Source organism: Nesoenas mayeri, assembly GCF_963082525.1.
Source record: "Nesoenas mayeri genome assembly, chromosome: 2".
In the NCBI taxonomy this organism is placed as follows: Eukaryota; Metazoa; Chordata; class Aves; order Columbiformes; family Columbidae; genus Nesoenas; species Nesoenas mayeri.
The window spans coordinates 156,797,302-156,818,951 of record NC_137543.1 but is presented as its reverse complement, the minus strand read 5'-3'; the positions used below and the strand labels follow the sequence as shown (position 1 = coordinate 156,818,951).

At 40.4% G+C, this 21,650-nt stretch overlaps 1 protein-coding gene across 13 annotated transcripts in view; it reads right to left on the bottom strand.

Annotated features, from left to right (window-relative positions):
• Positions 1 to 21,650, bottom strand: part of KMT2C (lysine methyltransferase 2C) — a 202,338-nt gene that overhangs the window by 99,281 nt on the left and 81,407 nt on the right. For all 13 annotated transcript variants that reach the window (XM_080364339.1, XM_080364348.1, XM_080364344.1 and 10 more), the window contains 3 exons: positions 19,710 to 19,913; positions 16,842 to 16,981; positions 15,137 to 15,246 (listed from right to left, as the gene is read on the bottom strand). In XM_080364339.1, coding sequence (XP_080220465.1) covers positions 15,137 to 15,246; positions 16,842 to 16,981; positions 19,710 to 19,913 — 454 coding nt within the window. The remainder of the gene's footprint in view (positions 1 to 15,136; positions 15,247 to 16,841; positions 16,982 to 19,709; positions 19,914 to 21,650) is intronic.

The window sequence follows — 21,650 nt, the reverse complement described above, 5'->3', positions numbered from 1 at the left end:
GTTCTGGGGTTCGGGGAGGGGGGGATAGGAAAGGGCTGCTGGGTTTGTTTTGCAGCACGCTGCCTCGGTAGCTTGTGCGGAAAAAGGCTGCCAAATTTTGTAATGAATTCCACAGAACATTAAGTCTGATGCTTAGCAGAAGCCATAACTGTTAAGTAAATGATATACTTTTGATGAATACCCTTATTTGAAAACAACATTGATTCTTCTAACCCTTTAGCAGTGTCCCAAAACAGATGTGCACAACTGCAAATTCTGTTTGCTTTCAGGTTTACGAAGTGTGATGACATTTTTACAATCACGCATGAGCCCTTTTACCCAGGAGGAAAATAAAGCACAATAATTCTTCGCCATCTGTTTGTTAATTTTGCATTCACTTAACTTTGCATTTTAAGCTAATAATCATTTTCTTATAATATAGTTTGCTCCATTGGTAGAAATTACAGCTGTTCAATTAAAAAAGAATGGTTTATAATAGTATACAGTTTTCCTCTAAATACTTCCATCGCTCTTAATTATAGAGATATTAGTGCTATCGAATGGAAAAAAACTGCCAGGAAACAGTGTTATGCTTTATATGTCACAGATTCCCTTAGTAAATGTACATATTTACCTCTGTTCCAGCACCAGCTCCCACCTGGTCTCTTTTCCATTAAAATTCCTTTTCTCCACTACAAGATTTGTTGTCGTTTTTAATGTTGCCATGTACAACAGGCTTCTCACACTCTTGAAGGAGTAAGGCCCAGCAAGATAAAGCTCTGTTGATTATGTAGCATACAGTCAAACGAAGCACAGCCCTAATTCTTCACAACGCTTTTCCTTAATCTCTAATGACAGGCCAACAAGACATCCAGTTCCAGCTAAACTAGGTCTAGAATAATGTCCTAAAAGCTTTTTCTCACCATGTTTCCAGTAAAATGGGGAAATCCCCTTCCTTTATCAAAAGTTAAAACTGCATGGAAATAACATGAATAATACATCAGAACTAGTGAAGAGGAAATAATGTGGGACAACAAGAGACATGGGCCTGGAGAAAGAGCAGGAGCCAGCCTGAGATCCTGACAGATGTACTTAGCATTCTCAGCTCTGCACAGAGCTGTTGGTCCACAGAGAGGTTATGAGTCCTGAACACACACTGTCCCCACCTTAACACAGTGGAAACTCTACTTCACTGTGATTCCTAGGCTTAATAATTATAATAATCTACAAATAAGCTCTTCAAGAGACACAGGCTGCTCAGCTAATTCATGTGCGTGGTCCAATAGTATTAGAGACACTTCAGATGGTTGAAACAATCAAGATTCAATCACTGCTTTCTAAAATCAATTTTTATCAGATGGCATGGAAATCTTAGCATCAGATGATGATGCTAATTCCCTGCTACTGTTAAGATAACAATGCTGTCACAGTACTAGGATGGATACTTCACTAAAAACACCCATAAGGCAAGAGATGGCTTACCACAAAATGGATTTATTTCAATTAGAGGAGTTTAGTGAAGGTTAATAAGGTGCATAAGAGCGTAACAGCGCACCTACCTACAGAGACGAGCTTCCTGAAGCGCCAAACACAACAGGCTCACATAAAATGAAGAGCGGAAGTACAACCACACGTTACAGTGATGCTCAGCTTCTCGTCTTACCAGAACCCTGAGTATTCTGACCTTTTAGTTTCTCAGATGAGTGAGCATTGCTGCCAGGTCCGACCTTTACTGGGGGATTTATCCATCACAATATTTTAGGTCTGCCAGAAAGCAAACGTTCTGGAGGAGCCCAAGGCACACTCGGGTGTGATGGATGCGTAAGGGTAACAGTCTTCCCAACAATTCACCATCTATTTCAAGTTACTCTCATTAAAAAGTCACCTGGTATGACATTTGGAAAACCCGAAACTCTTACCTATTCAACATATCAAATCCATTTCCATTTTGGAAAAGAAGCATTTCCCCTAAAAGCGCAAAGAATGACGACAGCAACTGAACTGTCTTCTTGGATTACTTTTCTAAAAGTCTCTATTCACTCTTAAAAGCTAATGATTTGTCAACACATTTCCCTGGAAATACCATACAAATAACACCTAATATTGCCAGAACAACCTGCAGTAATTGAAAGGAAAAATAGCCACCAGTATTTGCTTGGATATTTGACAGTTTATTCAGATCCAGATTCACTCTTTGCTCTGCAGAATCTGCCACTCTTCTCAGTTCTTTGCAAGGCAATTTCATACAGAAACAGAGGGGACGATAATTTTTAAACACGAGGAAATACTATTTTATGAATTAAAAACTAGAAGTGAGATGGCCAGATGTGGAAAAACCTGCAGTATTATCAACAATTGTCTAGACTGCAGATTGAATACAAGTATTCTCATTGTATCTGTCACAGCAATGTATTCTGGGTGCATCGAGGTGTTTTACCGATGTTAAGACGTTCCTGGAAGCAAATATTTATTTATTTGTCTATTTATTTAATTTGTAGCAGCTACATTCCCCTCCTCATTTACTGAAGAGGGAGATGACATCTTTGAAGGAATATTTTAGCATCACTAAAGAAAAAAAAACAACAGTAAAAAAGCATTTAGGAAGTGCTGATTTGAGAACATGATACTTCATCACTTCCCAATTAATATTAGTGAATAGGATGCTTATTATTAATATTAATCATGACCATGACTCATGGAACACCTACAAGTCCATTACTGGCGGCAGACCTACCATTGTCTGCCTACATTTTATTATCAGGTCAGATCTGCAGAATGGAGAGGACTATTATATAAATGAAAATAAACAATATTCATTCTTTCACATAAAGAGCTGTCTATCAAGAGTAGTCTAGATCATCAGGAAAAACAGCTTTAATGCAAATAAAGTCTGCATTGATCACCGAGCCTTATACACATTGGCCCACATTTGTGAAGATTCGTAAAGTTTCTCTGTCATGCTTGATTTGTTCCATGTTATTAAAAACCCACTCAAGGACACCTGCATTAACGGGACTACTTCATACTGCTGCTTGCAATATTTATGCTCAATCTGCACCTCGGGGACACAACTTAGACTAATGGAAGTCAATAACAAAATCTTTAGGGAGTTCAAAACTATTTTTTGCTAATGGTTTGATTTTGCAAGCTGCTGAGTGCCCCAATCTCAGAGCAGTTTTTAGGCTACAGCTTAAAAGCAAATTGATGCCAATGGACTAATACAAGTATCGCTGAATTTCAAATTAAAACACAATTGGATGATTTTTTTGAGGATGGGGGGAAAACACCAAATGAAAACCCATCATATAATTTAAATTAGCAGGAAAAATATTACTCACTCTTTTGATTGGAATAATCAAAGCCACTTTATAACTCTGATTTCATTAGAGACTGAATCTTGACGTTCTCGTTCAAAAAAAAAGCATGTGACCCACATCCATGAAAAATTCAAAATAGATGCTTAATTAAAACACTATTTAAAAGGGAAATTGCTAAGAAACCAAGATGAGAGTCAATTGTCTAACACTGACCAATGCTACAGCTCAGCAAATACCCCCGCAGCTTGTCCCATTGGGGTATTTTTTCCTTTTATTTGGGTGTTATCTATTAAAGAACAGGCTTCTGAAGGCAAGGAAGACACCTTTTTATTCCTATAATGCTCAAAGCATAATGAGAACCTGTCCTTGACTAAAGCTAATCAATATTAACTGCAAAAGACTGATTGGTCTTTTTTCATAAACGTGAACATCACACAAAGGCAAAATTACACCCTCAGGCACTAACGTTAAAGAAAAGAAAAAACAACAACAAACAAAGCAAAACAACTCACAGATTGATCCACGTTATCTATGGCAAAGAATATTTCAATAAGAAGCAGCCACGACCGAGGTCTTAGTAAGGCAGGAAAATGAGGGTTGCATTCAAATACCTACAAAAGTGAGGAGATAACGCAGTGCTGCTACACTTCCTTATAGAAGTTTCTATGGGCTTCCTGTTGGCGTCAGCGTTAAAGAGATGGGTACATTTTCCTGCCTTTTTAAAAAACATATAGATCTCCAGTCTTCTTATCTGCTGGAAATATTAACGCGATAATAATTTAAATAAATTTGTAAATATTTTCATAAACTTCTAAAAGAACACTTTGTTATTTCCTTGTTCCACATTTCAAATGTGGAGGCACTATATTGTGATTTTCTTATTCTGTAGACCTTTGCTACTGCTGCTGAACGTAGGAAGATGGGAGAAAGGGAGAGCCCAAGTATCCGTAATTCCACATTCTACAAGAAAGCACCAAAATGGGTCGCACTCCAAGCAGCAAATTGAGGGACTACCTGAGGAAAAAGGTCCAATCTTCATTTAAGAGCCAGTGCAATTTTCCTTTAGTGGGCTTTCTTTGCTCTTCAGAGATCAGGTTCTCTTTGTTTTTAATGCATAAGCTCCCACAATAACTCAGTATACATGGATTATAAACTCTTGAAAGCAAATTCCCAGCAACAGGGTGCTCCCCCAACGTGAACTGGGATGTCACTGCCTTAATTCTTAGGGTAACATTTAAGAAAGACACGTGGGGCGGGGAAGAGAAAAAGGAACATAGAGAATTTCTTTGGGCGTATTATGAAAAAAGTGTTTTCTACTCAAGTCATGCAAAAAGGAAGAAAAGGCCTTTGTGAAACACACTTCACCAGTTTGGAACACACACTAAACAATTTCACTTCAGAGCTTTCAGTAAATTATTTCAGTGAATGTTACTGAATAAAGGAAACCTGCACTGGAAATTCCTTCAGGAACATAAGGCCTTTCATGTTTCTCAGCCAGGCTTTTCGCTTTTCATTTCTCGGCTGTTGCTGCTTCTCTCTCAGCCTCCCCTGTGCCCCCAGCCCATTTTCCTGCTTCCTACGCCCCCCAGCCCGCCCTCGGCATCCGCAATGCCCAGCGCCCACTCAGCAGCCAAACCCGCTCACAAACATCCTTCAAGCAATAATATCTCCCCCCGATTCTAGTAGCCACGCAGTCGGCATCTGGAGTTCAAGAAAGGCGCGTCTTTCAAAGCATCGATCACGAAAAGCAAAACAAAAAATGAAGAAAAGCAGACTGAAACTGGAAGGCTGACTCTGCTTCCCAGCACTGGGGGAGCTCCTGGCACGGCAGCAGGAAACCAGCACCAGTGCGGTGGGAAAGAAAAAGGAATAGGGGAGGCTGAAAAGTGCAACGCTTTCCTTTGGATGAAGCCACATGAACCATCTCGAGAAAGTAACAGAAGTCTTTTTACTCCTCATTCGCTACTGTGTTCCAGAAATGCGGTAGTTATGGGAAAGACGGGTGATGTAGCTTCGCCGTTGTGCTTCTGTTCGGGTCTGCAAAATCGCAGGGTGAGCAGGGCAACCAAGTCACAGAAACTGTATTAACGTATTGGAAAAACTTTATGAAAAGTCCTCTCTTACTCTGAATAAAGTTTATCGCTTAAGCCTAAAATGTGTATATTAGAACACATGCACTAGTCACTGTCCCTGTGCAATAGCTGGGAGGGGTTAAGCTCTAATTATTTCTTACAGACCGAAGAAGAAACAAGACACAGTTTCACCCTAAGCAGTGAAACATCATGTGCACCAACAATACTACTTGCTATGGAGACAAACTCAAGAGTATTTTCCCACACACCTGGAAGCAAAAGGTACAGCTGTTGTTTCACAGAAGGCTCCGGACACAAAGCAAATAAAAAGAAAAGTCTCAAAAAAATATTTCAAAACTTAGCTTAACAATGTACATCTTCACCTTCATGCCTGCTTCCTCTTGTAAACACAATCAACACGTCGAAGACGATATAAAAGTTAAACCTTATTCAACTCGTCTCACATTATCACTTTTTCTAATGATGATGAGAACAGGTTTTGTAGCAAGAAACTACTATAAAGACTGACAAGTCACATTAAAGTATTTGCACGTGTTATGGATCTACCTCCCAAAACAAGTACCCAGAAAAAGCTCTAAAACACTTTGCCAACAAGCGGCACATCGATACTCTACTGTATATGAACATATAAAATGCTCTGTCCTGTTTATGTTTCCAAAGAAAGGAACATTTTCTGTTTCTTGAGATGTTACCTAAAAATAAGTGCTACATTGGGGATGTGTCATATAGCCTTAACATAAATATTTCTTCTCTTTTATAATAGACTTCTCCGCTCATAAAAATTTGAAAGACCTTAATGCACCGAAGCACAGTAGTAGCTTCAGTGGAATGTTAACAAGAGATGTGTTAAATAACGGGAAAATAAGTGAAAAATTGCCTATTTCTTGAAAATTTTGAATAGGCATGAAGTCAGGTAGCCTGATATTTCTCAGATTATCTTAGAAACAACTTTTTAATTCAATACTTTAACGCTGTATCTTTTTATCCCCTTATTTTTTCCACTGGCTGATTTGAAAAGTTACTTAATGATAGGAGCGTATCTCACACCAGACAGTACAAACCTGAAATACTGATCCACCTAACAACTGATGGGGAAAGAAAAACCACATCAGCTCTTCAGTCAACAAACCTCCACTAGACTATTAAACCAACACCTAGAAACTCTCTCTCCTCTAGTAATATACAGAGATTTACTTGAGGATCAAAGGATTAATGAGTGCGCAACAATTACATCAGAAACACTAGGAAAGTAAGTTCCTTCCCAACAAAAGGAAAATTCAAAATTATAATCTATTTCAGACCCCTTCTCTCATCAAAAGCATTCAGACTTTGTCAGCTGCATTTCTTCCACATGATCACACTATTCAGACACTTGATCTCAGATTAAACCTCTCAGACTTAAATACATCACTGAAGATCCACATCCAAGAGTGCAGTCCAGCGAGATCCCAAGGCACCCGTACTTGAGGCGCCAAAATAATTACAAAACCATATTAGAAGCTGAGAAGCATAGAGTTCTTCATTCACCTTTACTCAGTCTTAACTATTACTTCATTTTCTCAGATGTCAGCAGGGATAGAGAAAAAAGTATTTTGTTTTGTACTAGCAAACGTGCTCTATGAGACGTGGAGAAACTGAAAACTGTCTTCTGAAAGCTGAGTTCCAAATGCTGTAGTTTTAAAGGTGTTGCGTTTCCACTGGGAACAAAATTCTTTATTTGTAAGAACTGTAATTTAGTTTTTTCTGTTGTTTTAGTGCAGAAAACAACAACAACAAGAAGCACAAAATTCCACTGGATAATGTGAACAACACAAAAAATCTGGTAAATGTGACTATAGGGTTAAAAAGACCTACTAGGCAAAAAGTGTTTGGTTTTGTTTCGGTATTGTTGGTTGGGGTATTTTCATTTTGTTTTTCTTTTCATCAATTATATCACATTATCCTTTATTTGCTTTGGCTCCAAGACTGAGATTGTAAGTGAGAAGAGGAAAGGGTGAATATATAAAGATATATAAAGGGTGAGTGTCAGGAGGATGGAGCCAGGCTCTTCTCGGTGACAACCAATGATAGGACAAGGGGTAACGGGTACAAACTGGAACACAAAAGGTTCCATTTAAATTTGAGAAGAAACTTCTTTATGTTAAGAGTGCCAGAGCCTGGCCCAGGCTGCCCAGGGGGGTTGTGGAGTCTCCTTCTCTGCAGACATTCCAATCCGCCTGGACATCTTCCTGTGTAACCTCATCTGGGTGTTCCTGCTCCATGGGGGGATTGCACTGGATGAGCTTTCGAGGTCCCTTCCAATCCCTGACATTCTGGGATTCTGTGTGAATTTTTCAATAATCCCAGTAATTTCAGATGTCGATGTTCTTTCTTGTCATCAGTTTGTTCTCACATCTCCCCTGCGCCTGGTTACTCTATTTTGCTGTATGTTTTTCCAAACCACTACAGGACAACAACTTCCAGTGAACAACAGGACATCATGGTAAACCCTACTTTGCTTCAAATGAAATACTTTAATCACTGTTCACGTGACAATACCAATGAGATTTTTTTTGTCTTACTAAGTGGACAAGTATCTGTTCTCAAAGTGCCGGACATACAAAAAAGTGCCCACACAGGTGCCACGACAGCTCTTCAACCTGAACACATTTAGCAAAGCTGTACTGACATATTTCTGGCGTACAAAGGTGTTCCAGAATAATTACACATAGTAAATCAGAACCAACCAGGATAATTTTAAAGATATTGTGGCTGCTTTGCAGAACTTGGAAAATACAGTTTTTAAATAATTGATTGATAAATAAATAATTGACATTTCTGATGTCATTAACAAGCTAGTAGAACAGTCGGATTCACGTTCTCCGAGACACAAATGATCCGGCTTTCGGTGACTAAAATCCGAACAGCGTAATTCATGGAAGATAATTTACATTGTTACAACATTACCAGAGCTGTACTCCTACTAATTATGTGTGTCCTTGTAGTTCAAAGCTTATCATCAAACCAGGGCTACACATCTCTACAAGAATTACAAAGTAACAAAAAAGGAAATGAATGGAAACTGAAACACCCCATGGCCACCAATAATGAATTGTCACAGTTTTTCTAAAACATGCAGGGGTCTGAATGAAACTACTGAATTGAGGACCAGCATACAGAAGTGTCTTCTGGCTAAGACCTCCAATAGAGCGGCCAGGTAGACACTGCCGAGCTGCAGTGAAGGGAGGTGACGAGAAGCCAAGTGCCTTGTGCATGCAAAAGTACCAGAAAAACTGGGAGAGGAACTTCTGAATAACCAGAGCTGCTCACCCAGCATCACGTTACAAAGCTTCTCCTTGAAAAACGGGCAAACACAGAGGACCCTGCCCAACACTGGTATGAATTACGACAGATGACGTTCTTTATGCATTTTTTCCCTGCTCTTGCAATAATGAAAAAGGAAGAAGGGAGTTCTTAGAGCATCCAAGAACTGCAAATTCCACACTCTACCTCAAGAAAACAAAATAAAGACATCCCTATGCGTTCTGTTCAGCTGGACTGAGACATACACGGAGCCCTGTCTTCAGGGTTCTGTCCTCTAAACCCTTTTTTCACTTGCAGTTTGTATGTCAACAAAAAACTAAAATAACTGAAAAATTGCTATGGCTAAATGGGTGCAATCCTCCACAGTGTATGAAGTATATTAAGATATGCTTAGAAGTTATATTAAGATTTTAACACTGATCTTTACATAAAAGGAACAACAAAAGGAAGTATTGACTTAGTCAAATCAGTTTTCAACTTAAAGTAGCTCAAGTAAATATACAAACATACCACTAAAAACAAGGACAAGTCTCAACAAGGTGAGTTTACTCCAGCTAAGGGGTGAAGGTACATTCAGAATGAGACAAACACTTAAGGTATAAACACTTTAAACAGTTCCAAACTATCCCCTGAATTTCTCTCTTTATGGTTTAGTTTGGTAAACTTTGTCCTAGAATAGTCTTAGCAAAGAACTAAAAACAGAGGATGGAAAGGGCTTTAAGAAACAATTTGAGTGAGGCATTTGATGTGCAAGCCTTGTAACATTGTCCCAACTTGGAAGCATCTTGAACAGCGCAAGCTCGTGCCTCTGGTGACAGAATTCAACAAGGCCAAGTGCCGGGTCCTGCACTTCGGTCACAACAACCCCCTGCAGCGCGCCAGGCTGGGCACAGAGTGGTTGGAGAGCAGTCGGGCAGAAAGGGACCTGGGGGGACTAATGGACAGGAAGCTCAACATGAGCCAACAGTGTGCCCAGGTGGCCAAGAAGGCCAATGGTATCGTGTCCTGTATCAAGAATAGCATGGTCAGCAGGACAAGGGCAGTGATCCTTCCCCTGTGCTCTGCATTGGGGAGGCCACACCTGGAGTGTTGTGTTCAGTTCTGGGCCCCTCAGTTCAGGAAAGATATTGAGGTGCTGGAGTGGGTCCAGAGAAGAGCAACAAGACTGGTGAAGGGACTTGAACACAAGCCCTATGGGGAGAGGCTGAGGGAGCTGGGCTTCTTTAGTCTGGAGAAGAGGAGGCTCAGAGTGAGCTCAGCACTCTCTAGAACTACCTGAAGGGCAGTTCTAGCCAGGTGGGGATTGGTCTCTTCTCCCATGCAGGCAGCAATAGGACAAGGGGCCATGGGCTTCAACTCTGACAGGGGAAATTTAGGCTGGATATTAGAAAGAAATTCTTCACAGAGAGAGTGGTCAGGCATTGGAATGGCTGCCCAGGGAGGTGCTGGACTCACCATCCCTGGAGGTTTTTAAACTGAGACTGGACATGGCACTTAGTGCCATGATCTAGTAAATGGACTGGAGTTGGACCAAGGGTTGGACTTGATGATCTCTGAGGTCTTTGCCAACACAGTCGATTCTGTGATTCTGTGAATTTAAGGGAAGATGCCTTAAAAAACATTTTCAAGATCATGTTACTGTGCAAAAAAAGCACTTACGAGAGAGAGGAGTGTCAAAACAGCACAACGGTTTGAGTTTGGAACAAGGCAGGATGCTATCGATTCACTTGCCTATAAGCAACACAACGACTCCTACAGTTCTCAGCAACGCTAATGTGCAAAACACCGCCGGAGAAACTCGACGGGAGCTGCAAACAGCTGCCTCATGCACAGAGAAGATGCTGCCCCGATCCACTCAAACAAAATGGACGCGTGGGAGAGGACGACAGCGATTTTTCAGCTGTCTGGCCCCAAGAGTCTCAGTCCTGAAGAAACACTTGACCACTAATGGAAAAACGAACGCTGTGAGGTAGATAAATATGCAAAGAGCTATATGGAGTTTCAAAGCAAACAAATCCAGTAATACACTGTTTTGGAATTACTGCTTTAGACACTACTTTATCATTATGTTTTGCCTATTCAGTCTTTGAATAGGAACCTCCTTCTTGGTTTCCACCAATACTGTTGTCTTGGACTTCAGCGTCCTTGACAAATGCTCCCGGGCTTGTAAACTGTTTTCTGCATCTTATCAGAAGAGAAAGCTGGCTGGGAAATGACTGCAACACTCCTTTCTTGTGCACAGTTTGGTCAAAAGTGGTTTGAACACGTTATCTACTGAGCCTTCCTTAAATTCACTTCCCGAATTGTGGTACTTGCATACTGGGGAGAAAAAGCAGCCCACCTTCTACGGGGCTTTTAGCATATGGAAGAGTTTTGGCTCGACAGTTTAAGGCAGACAAGCAGTGAATTTTATTATTTCCTCAGCTGACTGTAAAGAAACAGCCACCTCTTCAATAAATGTAAAATAAACAAGGGAATTATAAAGTAGTATTGAAAAATACCTGAAAATAATTCAGAAACCACTCTTGTTAAAAGCTGAGCAGATGCAAGCACTAAAGGCCTCCGTTTTAAATGGTAATGCCAGGAAGCTCACCCTTCCAAATGTCAAAAAGCAGCATAGTTAAGAAAGCAAAAGACTGAAGCCAGAAATAAAAGAACAAGCAGAAAACTTCGCTTGTCCACACTTTTTTTTCCAGTGGAAACTCTGATTTCTCTTCAATCATTTTCATTTGCTTAGTTTATTTTACTAAGTCTCCATTTCATACTGTCTTTGCATCTTACCATAAATATCTGTAGGACCACCTTACTGATACAAGTCTTTACTATGGTAATTTTTATGTACTGAGTAGAGCACTTATGAATCACAAGCAATTTAGTTAAGCTTTGGATCAAGCAAATCATTGGGTGTTTTTTCTCCCCTTTCTACCTTCTGAGGAATTCTTTTATTTCAAAGTTTGAAATAGAATTACTCAAAAATCCCATTAAAACCTATTAGAATGGTGAGGGAAGGAACTGCCATGTCTGGGTGTTCAGGCTCTTTAACTTACACGCTGTACAAGCTCCAGAGACAAGTGAAGAGCCATCTTCAGAAAAGCTCTGACCCTGTGCTTGTCACCTGGGCCACCAGCTTTTCCTTAGGACATTTTACACCTAGGAACTGGTTCTGAGAAAGTCAGTTGCTGAGATACGTGAGGTATCGAGACAAGCAATGAGGTGATGTGAGTCACCTCCACCACCGGTAAGGACTAGAGCACATCTACCACCATAAACTTAACTCTAGATCCCCGTTTTTATTTGTCAGTTGTCACAAAACACAATGTGCAAGATTTCAAACACATACACAGATGTATGTATGTGCGCTCATTAATATTAAAGAGAGGCAAAGAAAGTCAAAGAATCCACCTATGTCCAGACACAAATATGTGTAACGAATTGGTCGGATGTCTCACTGAATAAATTGCCAGGTCTTCAAAATGAGTGAATCGAAAGGAAGAATTGAGGAAGAAAGACAAGCCAAGCAAGGTATTTTGTGAAACATGCACAGATACTGAGATCTCTATGGTATCGCCTCTTAAACCTTCAGCAAACACGGGCCGAGAAGAAAACCAAAGTGAATTAAGATACATACTTTGGAATAGGTCAATGAAATATGTCCACACAAGCTTTATTAATGCAATCACAAGTTCAGTGAAGCCAAATGGGCATCTCGACTGGTAAACAGAGTAACAAGAAACACTGTCACATCCAGTTAAAACCGATTTGAAAACAATAGGCAGCCTAACTAATGAGAAACATGAATGTAACTTACTGCGAGGGTCTCTTTAATTTGTAAGAACAGCCTCAAAACGCTCTCCACAAATTAAAAGACCTAAACCAATGGACTCGACTACCAAGAAAAAGTTTGTCACATGTCAAAAAATTCATCTGTGCATGAAAATATGGGAAAGGAAACACACTTTCCCAGCTAAGGAAAGATGCCAGCGCTGCAGACCACATCAGAAACCCACGTTGTGCCAGGAGGACTTCCAAGAAGACGGAAATCCCCAACCAAGCAAACAGCAACAACAACCAAAGCAAATTTGGTGGTAAGTAAAGGAAAAAGCATCCAGCTTGTTTTTATCAACTGTTTGTCTATATGTCCTGAGCACGTACTTGCATCTGTGTTGCCAACAGTGTTCACAACAGTTTAAATAGAATCTTTACTTTGAAATTGCACTAACATCGTATTAGAAAGAAGCCAACAATTTTAGCAAAAGCAAAGTGCAAGCAGCTGTAAATGCAAAAACATACACTAAACTCACTGCTATATCTTTCATTCAACATCTCTCACAAAGAGAATTTCTTCCCTTTTCCACTATCGCACAGGATAACCAGCACCCTCTGCTTTTTTTATGTCTCCTTTAACTTAGTGAGCAGTTAAAAAGCAGTGGAAAAATCACTACCAAGCACTACAGCCCGGCCACAAGCAAACACAGGATTACTCGGGCTCCCAACCACTTTGACACAAAGTCTTCGAGCAGTCTCCACATTGCTGCTCCATGGGCAGGAACAGAGAACTACTGAAGAGTCTGCTCCTTATTTCTTTAAAAAACAGAAAGGCAAAAAATGCCCTGGTGCGGTTGTGGGATAAAGATGTCCCATTTCATTGAGCTATTCCTCTAGAATCAATCACAGTCGCACTTCTACTCCGCTGTCCCTGGGGATGTCACGAGAAGGATAAAAGAGAATAACCAAAACGTCATTCTTTGCTGGCTGACAGCTGGATTACAGCAAAGGAACCTTCTCAAGGGTTTCAGTAGAGATTGAAGAGAAAATAGGCAGAATGGCACTGAATTCAAACTTCTTTCATCTCTCTGCATTGCACTGAAACACGCGCAAGAGGAGTATCTAAAAGTTGTTTGCAGAATTTGAAAAGATTAGTAGAGAAGCTCCAGAGCAGCACATGAAAAGACAAGGCTGAAATGGAAACCAGAGAGACGTGGGATTCTTCAAGAATTCTTATTTAAATATTTGCATTATAAGCATCTACGCAAAACTTAAAAGGCACTAAGGATGTGACGGTGAGGCACCAGCACCCAGAGGCACAGAGGAGGAGCGAGGTACCATTTCAAATGAACCAGAACTGAAATAATGGAAACAGGATGAAACGCAATAGAGCAAAATACAAGGTTGAAAACTACAGCAAGGATTTCTGTCAGAAACCAAAATATCACCATGCAAATTACTACAGATGGGAACGAGCTGATCACAAAACGACTCCAAGCCACCATGACCAGCCAAAAACAAGGAGACGAAAACTATTCAGCAGGGCGATGATTTATCTTTTTTAACCAATTCTGGATGCCCTTTCAATTCTTTTTGTGTTCTTTATACAGATGCACACACACATACAAATGCTTCAACGTCTTCAAGCTCATTTAGAACTTAATACTGTCAGGTTCATTCATTCTGAACAGTCTTTTATTTTGAAAGCAGATACACCGAAATCAATTAAATTATTCAAAGCAAAGCATTTACCCAGTATGAGTATATGTAAGAGTAGAAGGCGCAAGAAAAGCTCTATTATATGACTCGTATTGAGCGACTGATTTAAAGCAGCTTTTCAGTCCACACAATGGAGACCATTTACTGGTATCTTCCACATCATCTTTTTATTTCAATATAATGCATGAAAAACTTGAAGAATCAGGTAAAAATAAGCCTAAGCACGATGATGGGAAAACCAGCATAAAATAAACAGATTTGTTGATAGCATGGCTGATTAATATAGAAAAAACTAAAATTATTAAAATAATGTACCAGACATGATTAAATATGGCCAAAAAATAGAGCTACACGTGGTAAAATCAATGCAAAAAGTCTCTTTATCATTTCAAAATGGTATGACAGCACAAAACCAGGAGGAGACCGTCCTTTTCAAATATACCCACTTTTCCAAATACACTACCATTTCAAATTAAAAGACTAAATATTTATATATGTATTTCTATCGATATTTAAAGTAACAACACAGGCTTTGTGGCAAACTCTATGGGGTGTTTCAAAAAGAGGGACCCAACTTGAAATCACTGCTGCTTTCAATTTGGGTCCATTGTTTTGAAACACCCTGTAGTTCTCCTATACAAACCAACTTTTGGAAACTGGTGTGAAAACAAGTGAACTCAGTTTTGTCTGTATTTTGCTTTCATCAGCCAGGTACTTTCTACGTTCTAGTTACCTCGGGACTAATTAATGATATATTTGATGCACCTCCATAAGTCTTTTTAATAAATGGCAAGAGTAGACGTCATCACTAAGACCTGTCCAAAGAAACCTTATTATAGCTGCGAGCTCAGAGACCCATATGTGGATATTTTCAGCCATACCTTATATTGCATTAGGTTTTTTTTCAACCCCCAACCCCTATTTTCTTACTGGCTGGAGCATTGGAGTCTTTCTACTCACTTCTGTGCTCCCTGAGACAACAGCTTTGTCCACGTTCACCGACAGCTGCTCTTCGGTCTGGCAGACGCCCACTGACCACTCCGCACAGCGGTGATGAGCCCAGCAATGACCTACAGCACCGGAAAGAACAAGAGCTTGGGTTGTACAGCTCGGTCAAGCGCTGCCTGCGAGTCTGGAACTTAGTTCTAGGAGTAAATAAGTGCCAGATATAACAAACAGTCTTTTCCTCCTGTTTTCCTTGTTGCTACATTTAATACCCTTATTATCACACATAAATACATTGCAGTTACTCTCAGACACTAAATATCCTGCGATTGTTTTGACATATAACATGTCTTCCTCTTCATTTTAGCACAGCCTGTATATCTGTTTCTAATTTTCAGCTGCCTGATTGCGTAATTGTAACACTAGGGTGTATATACAGTGTGAGATACACATGCAGAATTACGCTACGTCGTGTATTTCGCTGTAGGTAACATTTGTCTATGTAAGTACTCCGGACTCAGGATTCCCAAGGACTGGATACAGATCTGTATGTTAACGCGCAACACGCTACATGATGCTTGAGAATTCTACACAAAGCTTAAAAGTTCAAAATATAGCGTTTCACCAGCTGAGGCTGAGAAAACTGTGTCAATACAATAAACACATTATAGAGATATAAATAGAAACGTTTATCTACATAACAATAATAATGCAGAATTTGCAGAATTCAACCGGTATCTCTTAAAGGAAGTTTCTAATTAATTTATAGGAAAAACAATGCAAGTGACACATACTTCCAAAGGAATTCTGTGACAGCTTTACACTAGATTCAAAATTACTCTTTATATTAGCTGGGGAAATCAGGTACTTGGTCAAGTCAATCATTTAGCAACAAAAGAAACTTCCCCAAAAATCTCTGTAAGGGCCTAGGAAGTGTCATCTACAAATAATAACAACTTTAAACATTTAGATGGTTAACTCCCCCCCAGCCATCCACACACACTACAGTACAACTATTTAAAATGGACCATTAAATTTTATTTTGTTTTTAATTAGACTTTGAAATGACTTTCCACACTCACAAAAGAATGACATTTATATTACTGCAAAAATAGATTTCCATTTTTTGAGGCAAAACACAAGAGCAGACTAATGGCATCAAAGAATCTGGACATAGATGCTTTCTGAAAAAATAATTCATAATTGAGTAAAAAGCAAAGTTCCATTAAAACGCTAGAGAAGATGACAAACCAGACAGTTTTCTGGCAGAACATCTGTAGGCAATGGAAACATGCAAGTGTATTACGTCTCTATTATTTGATCAATCCTGCTCTTTTAAATCTTCCATTACTTCCGATAACCCCGCATTAGCAGCAGGAGATTAGGTAAGGCTACAGGATTAGGACTTCAAGAATGATATTAAGATGTATCTCACTTCTTTTTCCTTTTCTCCCCAAAATGGAATTGTGATACTGAAGCTATTACCTGAACACAGTGGTAGATTACAAACGTTTGCCCATACAACAACAGTTCTGTCCAGCACTTGAAGACGAGAACATACAAAACCGTCACATAACACTGGCAAAAGCTACAAAAGCATCAAACATTTGATGAACAGCAGAGCACCGAAAACCAACAGCTAAAAAAACCTGCATTGCTGTCATTGTAGCTACTGTGCTACTACTGGATGGGAAAAAAGGAGGATAGTGACATTTCTTACCTGTTGGCTCAAATAAGGCTTGAAGATCAACATCATCTGGTAAGCCAACTGAACTGAGTTCATCCCAGAATTTGACAACCTGATCGTCAGAAGCGGTTTGGGTGCTTACACTTGTACATGATGCTATACTCGATCGGGATCTGTAGTGGGGAGCAGAAAAACAAACTTAGAAGTGACCGCGTTCTTTGTTCAATAACTAGATACTTGTAAATGATCCAAAACTCAGGGAAAGTCACTACGAATTTTGCCAAACACGATAAAATATACATCAACATGAACAAAAGTCTTTCTTCCTCATACTGTAGCTCAGCATTTTTCACCAAAAAAAAGAAGTTTTCAGTTAAAGCTGCTATACAGCAGATTAAAAAAGTAGTTGGTGAAACGCCCCTTTCCCCAGCCTGCTCTCTTCTTAATTCTTCAGGACACACACGCTGCTGTTTTTAAAGTCCACTTCTGTTTGATATTAGCACTTGCCCAACCCTTGGAACAGAGAATTACGTAACAGCACGCGGCCTGTGCTGCTCTGGGGAAGAAGACGTGTAGAGGGAAGAAACGAGAGCGGTGGGAGTGGAGAGAACCAGCGGCAGCGCTCACGTGGCCCTTTCCTTGCAGTGTGAACAGCACGGACGGTGTCCCCAAAGGAGGCCGCCCTGGCCAGGGAGAAGGTGCCTGGGTAAAATACAGCACCATGAGTGAAAAAGACGCTTGGAAATAAGTATCTTGATCCAATGTCATCGAGATGTTAAAAAAAAAAAGGGAGCAGGGAAAAGGAGGGGATGGGGGCAGGAAGAAAAGAGTGTGGAGGGACTGAAAAACGCAGCGATATAATCACTACTGTATTGTGCTGACATGCGAGGATCTGGTTTATAACCTCATTAATTTGTGCCACAAATTCTAATCTCAACAGACAACGATTAATAAAACTCGGATTACTCCATTATAAATAAATAAATAAATAAAAAGCAGCAGCAATGATTCCTCCTTTATTTCTTGGAGGCAAAAAACTATCTTGGACATGTAAGGATGAGCATTAGGCTGAGACCTGGTCTCATATGGTGTTTCATTGGCTGGTAGCAAAGGAGGTGCTGCGCTTCCTATTAAGGTTCTTTAAACTTAATTTCTTTTCTCTATTAGTAACTCAAATGTGTGTATTTGCTGTTAATTCTGAGTTTCTGGAGCTGAGAGAGCACAAAAGCAGCTGTCCTTCCCCACTGCTGTCCCGCTTACAACCTCTGAAAACAGAGATGCTGAAAAAAGACCCACCACCAAAATGACGAGAAATAAACGCTGGAATTTTAACCTGCAATAACTTTGCCTTCATGAAAACCATGCATGCTCTACTTCAACAATTTCACTCGGAAATATGCAGGGAAAAAATCAACCCAAACCAAAATGAAAACCTTAGTTTGTGGGGAAAAAGAAGAGTAACATCCCCCTTGCACTGCCAAAGAAAGCTTAGAAACCTTCACTTATTACATTATATCCTCATGATCCATGTCATGACAGAACAACATCCTCACATTCCCTAGTTCTGACACTATTGACATTAAGACTCCCCTTACTAACACACTAAATTAACCTGTTCTCCTCAACAAAGCTGGTTCCTCAACACCACTGACGTCCAGCGGAATGTTAAAGGAATGTTAAGAATCCCAACTGACAAGGCATTTTTAATATTAAAAAAAAATATTTCTCACAAGATCAAACTGATCCATTTAAAGAACAGCCCAATTCAATCTGCAATTTCTTATTTTTGAGTATATTTTGGTCAGACTCAAAGAGCAGCGGCCCAGCGCGGCCTGCCCCATCAGGGCCGCTCTGGAGGCCACGGCCACAGAACCCCTGTACCTACAAACTGACAGAACCACGGGCTGGTTGGGGTTGGAAACAACCTCTGGAGACCATCCAGTCCAACCCACCTGCTCGGGTTTGAATGTCTCCAGAGAAGGAGACTCCACAACCTCTCTGGGCAGCCTGTTCCAGGCTCTGGCACCTCACAGTAAAGAAGTTTCTCCTCATATTGAGATGGAACCTCCTGTGGTTCAGTCTGTGCCCGTTGCCCCTCATCCTGTCATTGGGCACTGTCTGACGGGCAGACAGATTTTACAACACGCTTCTCCCATCCGTCATGTCTTACGTGCCACCGCCAGCCACACTATATCTTGAAGAAAACTTGCTGTGCACGTTCCTGTCATGTTTCAGAGTTACTGAAAGGTGGAACCACCTTGAGAGGATGGGGGATGCTGCCCTTTCCACGGCTAAAACCAGCCTGCTGGGAAACCTGCCACCGGCCCCCATTGCTGAAGGGAAAGAACCGCCCTGTGTGCTGTAACAACACTGTCACCATTGCAAGAGCAAAGGGTAAAAAGAGTAAGGTTTCAACAAGATGGGCTTCTAGTTACACCAGTCTACAAAATACACCACGTGTCACGAGTCTGTTATCTTCTCGTATTCAAGGAGAGACTGGACAACACCCTCAGACACACGGTGTGAACTGTGGGCTTGTCCTGTGCAGGGACAGGAGTTGGACTCTGTGATCCGTGTGGGTCCCTTCCCACTCAGGACATTCTATGATTCTATGACTCTACTCCTGTGCATGCTTTTACTTCAACCTCACAAGCAGATCTGTGTTTTACAATAACTGTGTTTCTTTTCTACGTTCTTCCAGAGTCAAGATTCTCACTGGAGGGGAGAAGCCAACCAATCTTTAAAATGGGGAAGAGGCAGCTATTTTTTTCATTACTAATATAAATGAACCATATTTTCACAAATTCAAGTTACTTGCCTATCGCAGTAGAGCATCTGCAAAGATGCTTCCTGACCTTCACGCAAAACAACCCCCCCACATTTACTGTAGAATGCACTTACTTCTGTCCTCTCTGTTTGCGCGGCACTGAGTTCTGCCTCGGAGTTCTCTCACAAGCTCCATCGGTGCTGTCCCTGGCTTCACTCTTATTTAAAGGCTGGTTTTTCCATGGGATAACATACCCAGGAGTTGGACTGAACTGTTTTAAGTCTCCTTGTCCTAATGAGCTCCGTTCTCCACAGTAACAAAAGGCGCAGAGTTGTTCGCTGTAAAAGGGAAGAAAATTACTTCTTTTTCTGGGGGGAAAACAGCAGAGGATACCCCATCAATACACAACTTTCGTGCCAATTTAACCCTTTATAACAGAACAATGAAAGCTCCCAAGTGCTGTCAGGTATCAGAATTCAGCATTCAGAAACACTATTTCCAGTCAATTTACCGTTTTGTTAAACTAACATTTTTCTTCACAAAAGTGCATGACTAAAAAACAACGACCAAAAAACAAACCAAAGCACATCCCATATTCTAATGATTAATATATAATATAAAGTTCTGTATCTCCATACACACACTTGCTAAAAGGCATCAGGAAACCAGGCAAAAAAAAAGATCTTAATTAACACCTCACACCCATTAGAACTGAGCGTTGCCATCACAGAAATGGCAATGCTCTGCCTTTTTGAACACAGAACATTAATACCCATATACCTTTCTATAAGTGAATATGCATTTATTGCGACACAATGTGCAAATACTATTCACCAAAAGGTTTAATGAAACGGAAAAAAAAAACGAAGAATGAGAAAAATCACAGCAATGGCTACAGTCACACATGCCAGGGTGTAACATACACAAATCCAAACACCCTTTTTACATTCATATTTAAAAACAAAACTATACTTAAAAGTTTTACTAGAGGAAATTCGTATTTACAGAGCTGTGATTGCTACAGCATCCCTGTACCCTTTGCAATTGTGTTTGAACACACACAACACAGCAACAGCACTGAAACGACAGCTCTGGCAGCGCTCCTTGTGTCACCTCATGTGGGAGCTACTGAAAATGCTTCTATAATAAATATATCCACAAACTTCAAAAGGTGAGCTTCTGCAACTGATGCAGCTTGCATTAAAGGAAGGCCATTTAACACATCTTTTTATGCTTAAATGAGCAATTCTGTTTTCATATTTATGCCCCTAAGACCCTCAAAAGATGCCTCAGTTAATGGGGAGTTTGAACAGAGGGTTGGTTTTGCCTGGACCCCAGTTGAACAGATTTCAGTGCACCTGCAAGGTGGCACATCTGGGTTTGGGACACTCTATGTGGGGTGGGTGAGTGGAAGGGTGTAAGGTAGGACAAAGAGAAAACCTTATGGCTAAATTCCTGTATAATATATACTAAATTCTGGGTGGAAAAAGTACAGAGTGCCTGTGCTTTTGAACCCAGAGAGGCAGGAGCAGCAACAGAAAAAGGCAAAAGTAGAAAAGTTCCGGTTCAGAATAGAAGACATGGAAAATCCAACAAAGCCCCTTAGATTTGGTTTAATCTCCGAGACAGTTATTTTGCCCTCAACACAGAGAAACACTAGGAAAAAAAATAATAGGAAGAAATTACAAGTGGGTACACAAAACGCCTTTGAACTTTGCTACTATATGGAAGGGAGCAGCATGTCGAGCACAAAATGAAGCCAAATTCTTTTCCTTATGTTCCATAGGTAAGATTACACTTTCCCTGAGGCAGACAGACCCTTGGGGACACGCATGTTGGTGGGCAGGTAAAATTGGTCCCACCATGGTACTCAAATGAAGACCCTACCACGGCACTGTGAGGAAATATTCATCCTCATATTCACAGCCTCGGCCGCACAGGAGCAGCATCAGCCAGCGCTACCCCTAGAACTGATGGTGAACGTTCGACACATGCCAGAAACCTTGAGAAAAATGTACCCAAAGATAAAAAGCACAAAGAAAATACAGATAAATGTAGCATGAGAACGGGGGGAA